Raw genomic sequence first — 6,012 nt, forward strand, 5'->3', positions numbered from 1 at the left:
GCACATGTGTGTGTGTGTGTGTGTGTGTGTGTGTGTGTGTGTGCACCCAAAATCCCGAGAGGAGAATGGAAGAGAAGGGATTGTGGCCTGGTTATCCCCTCTTAGGGGTGATTTCTCACTTTCTATCTCTCTGTCTCTGTCTCTCCAGTGAGCGTGTGCACCTTATAATAAAAATCTTTCCATAAAAAAAAGTTGGAGGGACCAGTAGTTAGCATAATGGCTATGCCACTGGACTCCCATGCAGTTGACTGCGGTTAAAGTCCCGGACCTGGTAGCTTAAACTCACGCCGGGCGCGTATGTGTGTGTGCCCAAGACCCTGAGAAGAGAATGGAGAAGGAATTGCTGCGTGTCCATCCCCCCGGGGGCTGATTTCTAGCTTTCTGTCTCTGTCTTTCTGTCTCTCTCTTTCTGGCAAGCGCACGTGCTCTATAGCCAAAAAAAAAAAAAAAACCTCTCAAAAAATTAATTTTATTTAACTTTATTTCATTATTTATTTACTTATTTTTTTTATTTGACCAGAGATGGACAGAGTGAGTGAGAGAGAGAAAGCAAGTTGCCAGGTCTGGGACTCAAACTGCGGTTGAATATGTGGAAGTCCAATGCCCTTAACCATCACGCCACCTGGCACCCCCTAAGTAAAACTATTAAAAGTCCCATTTTGGACCAGCAGTTAGCATAATGGCTATGTCGCTGAACTCCCATGTAGTCGACCGTGGTTTGAGTCCCGAACCTGTTGGCTTAAATTCATGCTGGGTGCATAGGTGTGTGTGCCAAAGATCCTGAGAAGAGAATGGAGGAGAAGGGATTGCGGCGTGACCATCTGCCCTGGGGGGTGATTTCTCGCTTTCTGTTTCTCTGTCTCTCTCTGTCTTTCTGGCGAGCACACACGCCCTATAGTAAAAACCTCTCAAAAAAAAAAAATATATATATATGTATGTATATATAAAAAAAGTCCCATCCTCTGCAATCTCTCCAAATACAACTAAAAGTAAACTCCCTTCAAAGCTTATTTTAAAACAAAAATGACACCAAATTCTAAAACAAAGCCTGTTCTAAAACAAAACCAAATCAAATCCAAAAAGAGCCATGAAGCACAGTAGAGTACAAGGTTCAGCTTGTTCTTAGGCAATTTAGTTAAGCTTTGAGCTTCAAGTATTTCACAATTAAATGAAGATAAGAATACAGCCTTCACCTTGCGCAAGTTGCTGCAAGAAATAATATAAGAAAATATGAATAAAGTGCTTGTTTTAGTGCACTGCAGTTTAGGAAACAAAAAATCAGAACATAGAACATTACTTCAAACTCACTTTCATACCCAAGAGTATGGTTTTGAGTGACTAAAAAGTATTCTTATCATAAGCCCTTCTGAGTCAGCTCAGTGATCTGGTGATTAAGGCAGCCAGATCCCACATGGCTGATGCCATGGTTCAAGTCCCAGAACTGGTGGCTTAAGAAACACACAGGACACACGTACATGTGTGCCCAAAATTCGGACAGGGTGGGGAAATAAAGAAGGGGTTGCAACGTGGCTATGCCCCATGGGGGTGCTTTCTCCCTTTCCTCTTTCGCTCACTGTGAGTCTCTCTCTCTGGCTAGTGCCTGTGCCCCCTGACAAAATATTAAAAAGTGGATTCATCCTGACCAGCTCTGGATCATAATTGGAAAGATCTTAAGAAGAACAGACTGAATATGAGTAGTCACAAAGGACATGGAATCAACCTGGCTTTTAAAATATCTTGTGGAGCTAAGATAAAGAGGAACCTTCATTGTTATCAGTGAGAAAACTTGGACCAGAACCAGTCTCTGCTGAGGCCTTGTGAACTTTATGAACCAGAAAAAAACACAAAAAAAAGTAAACAAAAAAACCCCCACATGATTAGGGAGATGGAATGGAGACTGGACGGCTCTGCTGACTACCTCGTTCGGTTCAACTGGTCCTGTTAATGCCACTTATTACTCTCTCCTCATCTCCAACTTTCCTAACATCTGTGCCTGAGCTGTGCAAATCCCTTTGAATGTATTCTCTCTTCTATTTTTAAAAGAGAATCATTTTACTTAACTTTGTTTATTATTATTTTTAACATTTGGCCAGAGAGTGACATAGAGAGTCAAAGAGACAGAGAGTGAGAAAGCAAGCCGCCAGGTCTGGGACTTGAATTGCAGTCAGCCATGCAGGAGTCCAGAGCCTTCAACCACCACGCCACCTATGGGCCCCTGTGTTATCTTGTTTAATAGTCACAAAAGTTTTTTTTTTTTTAATTAATTATTTTTAATTTGACCAGAGAGAGACAGAGAGAGAGACAGAGAAAGCAAGCCACCAGATCCAGGATTTGAACCATAGTCGGCCATGTGGGAGTTCACCGCTTTACCACCACACCACTTGCCAGCCCCAAAAGAGCTTTTGAGAATAGATGCTTTTACTCTCCCCACTTAAATGAATAAGCTGAAGCTCAGAGACTAACTACCTTCCCAAGGTTGCACAGCCATGACAGTTATTACGTAAACCCAAACCACTTGTGTCCAGTCTAGATCATCATGACAGGCAGGTCAGAAGGCATATGGAAAACATTAGATGATGATCTTCAACAATTATTAAATTTTATCTTGAAATAGTATAAAAAGAAAACAGTCAAAATCATGTGGAAACCATATGCAAACTCAAATTTAGCCCTTTACATTTCATGTATTTAGATATAAATAACAACATATTATTTCAGAATGTGGTTTTGGGTGATTTCTCTCCCCATCATAGTTCCTTTTGCTAAAAGGTACTTGGGGAGCAGTGCATTATGCCCACATGGAAACATTCTGACCAAAGTAGAGCAAAGGCTATGCTAGCATTTTGTTTGTAATTCTTATTTCTGAAAATGGAAAACCTATTCATAATATGAAAACTATTCATACAATGTACAGAATTTTTCTTCCACCTTTTTTTTTCTTTGAGAGATTTTTGCTATAGCGCGTGTGCATTCACTGGAGAGACACAAAGAGAGAGAGACAGAAAGTAAGAAGTCCCCCCTCCCTCGCCCTGGGAGGGGGATGGCCATGCTGCAATCCCTTCTCTTCATACTTCTCTAGGAATCTTGGGCATGCTTGCACACACACCTGGCGTGAGTTTCAAGCCTTCAGGTCTGGGACTTGAATGATGGTCAACTACATGGGAATCCAGTGACATAATCATTATGCCATCTGCTGGTCCCTTTTCTTCCATCTGAAAAAACTCTTAATACAAGGCTGGTCCTGTGGCTTAATGGTTTAGGGAGCTGGATCCCACATGGCTGCCTATGGTTCAAATCCCGGTCCCCAGTGGCTTAACACACTGGGCACATGTGTGTGTATTTCCAAAGACCCAACAGAAGGGAGAGATGGATGTTGATGTGACAAGGGATGTTGGTGTGACCAGGCCCCATTGGGAGGTGCATCTTCCTCTCCCTCTTTCTCTCTCTCTGTCTCTTCAGCTCTCCCTGGCTAGCACACATGCCCTCTGGCAATTAAAAAACAAGAACAAAAAACTTTATTTATTTATTTAATAGTTTTTGGTACAGGGCATGTGCATTCTCCAGAGAAAGAGAAAGAGAGTGAGGAATCACCCCCCAGATGCCACGATCCCTCCTCTATTTTCCTTTTGGGACTTTGGGTGTGCACACACACACACACACACACACACACACACACACGTGCGTGATTTTCAAGCTACCAAGTCTGGAACTCAAATCGCACAGTTGGCCATACGGGAGCCAGTGCCTTAACCTCTACCCCACCTGATGGCTACCCAAAAAACTTTTAATATGATGAGATTGAGATCCAGCAGGTGGTGGTGTGGTAGTTAAGGCACTGAACTCCCACATGGCCAACCACAGTTTGAGTCCCCGACCTGGTAGCTTGCTTTCTCACTTTTCCTCTTTCTCTCTCTGCTGAGCACACACGCCCTAAAGCAAAACTGTAAAATATAACAATGATGGGGCCACCAGGTGGTCTGGTAGTTGGGGTGCTGGACTCCCATATGGCTGACTGCAGTTTGAATCCTGGACTTGGTGACTTGCTTTCTCACTTGTTCTTTTTCTCTCTCTCTCTGTCTTTCTCTGGTAAAATTTAAAAATAAATAATAATAACAAATAAAATAAAATAAATCTAAAAAATAACAATGATAAAAATAAAATAAATAATTTTACAAAAATATGATGGAAATTGGCCATGAGTGTTGGCTATTAAATGGGTTAGCTAATGGAGATGTAGGGATTCTGTCTATAAAATGTAATACATGACCTATATTCTACCTACCTTTGTATACGTTTACTTTTTTTCTTTATACATTTTCTCTTTCTTTTTTGGAGGGGTGGAATGTGTGCTTTAGGGCACCTACACTTGCCAGAGAGAGTAGAGAGACAAAGAGGGAGAGGAGAAAGAATCCCCGTGGGGAAGGTCAGGCTGCAATGCCCTCTCCTTCATCTCTCTCTCACTCTCTCCTTTTGCGATTTTGGGCGTGTATACACCCATGCCCGGTATGTGTAACTTTATGAATCCATTGGCCATACCTCAGTATTATGGTGAGGTTTTTGTTTGTTTTTCGAAAATTTTGCCAGAGGGTGCATCCGACAGTTTCTCAAGGTGCAGGATCTGTATAGAACTTAAACCCCACGGTCGGTCATGTAATGTCTGGCTGCCTTAGCCACCGGGTCACAGGGCCAGTTCATCTTCATGTTTTTAAGTTTAAGACATCAGTAAACACGAGTTTTTATGTTTTGTACGATTTAAATGAAATTGAAGTCCTCTCTGTCTTACTACAGTGATGTCTTCTCTGTTATCAGCCATTCAATGTGCTATAAAAACAACTGGATGCAGAACAAAGTCTGAGCCACTTTATTGCTGATGTGATTTCATCTCAGTCAGGAGTTCGGGACTTCAAAATTGTAACTCTATGTAGGGAGGGATTAGCATAAAAATGTAAATAATTTAAAGACTAAATTGGCTTTTTATACAATGGCTCATTATCTAGATCCCAAAGAAAATAAATTTGTCTGAATCAGGTAACTAATCTTGATAGTCAAATTTATAAAACATTCAATTTCCATGAATTCTTTTTATTTTAAAGTATTTTATGGGGACAACAGGTGATATGGTGGTTAAGGGTGCTGGCGTCCCACATGGCTGACCATGGTTCAAGTCCCGGACTTGGCAGTTTGCTTTCTCTCTCTCACCCCCAACCCTAATCTAATCAAAGTAAAGTTAAATAAAATAATTATTTTAAAAAGAATTCTTTTATTTAACTTTATTTATTTACCTATTTGTTTATTTTAATTTGACCAGGGAGGGACAGTGTGTAAAAGAGAGTGAGAGAGAGGGAAAGTGAGAAAGCAAGCCGTGAAGTCCAGGACTCAAACCGTGGTCAGCTATGTGGGAGTCCTGCACCCTTATCCACCACGCCACCTGCCAGCCCCTCCATAATTTCTTGCTTAATGCTACTACTTACCACGTTAGTTATATTAATATTTTTCCTTCAGATTTTTACTCATATTTTTATTCACTTGAATTAAAAAGGTAAGCTTAATGGAGGCAGCATAAAATATAATGTAAAAGAAAATATACTTACTATGAAGTCGTCATAAAACAAAGTGTGACTAACTTGCAGATGCCTTATTAAACTGCCATTGAAGTTGCTGGGAGTCTCATTGGGTATTAAACGGCAAAGTGGGCAGAACTGGAAAGAAAGAAGACCAAGAATTAAACAGAAGATTTAAAATAATAATATCAGAAATAAAAAAAAATAATAACTATTCAACAAAGTGAATTTTAACTTTATGAATCTATTGGCCATACCTCAGTATTATGGTGTGGTTTTTGTTTGTTTGTTTTTTTGTTGTTTTTTAAAAATTTTGCCAGAGAGTGCATACACTCGCCAGAGAGAGAGAGAGAGAGAGAGAGAGATATTAAGTGAGAAAGCATCCCCACTATGAAGGATGGTCACACTGTAATCCCTTCTCCTCCATTTCTCCTTTCAGGAGTTTATTTTT

At 40.6% G+C, this 6,012-nt stretch overlaps 1 protein-coding gene across 1 annotated transcript in view; it reads right to left on the minus strand.

The window, feature by feature from the left end:
• The window catches only part of RNF125 (ring finger protein 125), a 50,942-nt gene that overhangs the window by 2,529 nt on the left and 42,401 nt on the right, over nucleotides 1-6,012 (minus strand). The window contains exon 5 of the mRNA XM_006150567.3: nucleotides 5,592-5,699. Coding sequence (XP_006150629.1) covers nucleotides 5,592-5,699 — 108 coding nt within the window. The remainder of the gene's footprint in view (nucleotides 1-5,591; nucleotides 5,700-6,012) is intronic.

Source organism: Tupaia chinensis, unplaced genomic scaffold (genome assembly GCF_000334495.1).
Source record: "Tupaia chinensis unplaced genomic scaffold, TupChi_1.0 Scaffold000290_1, whole genome shotgun sequence".
Lineage (NCBI taxonomy): Eukaryota > Metazoa > Chordata > Mammalia > Scandentia > Tupaiidae > Tupaia > Tupaia belangeri.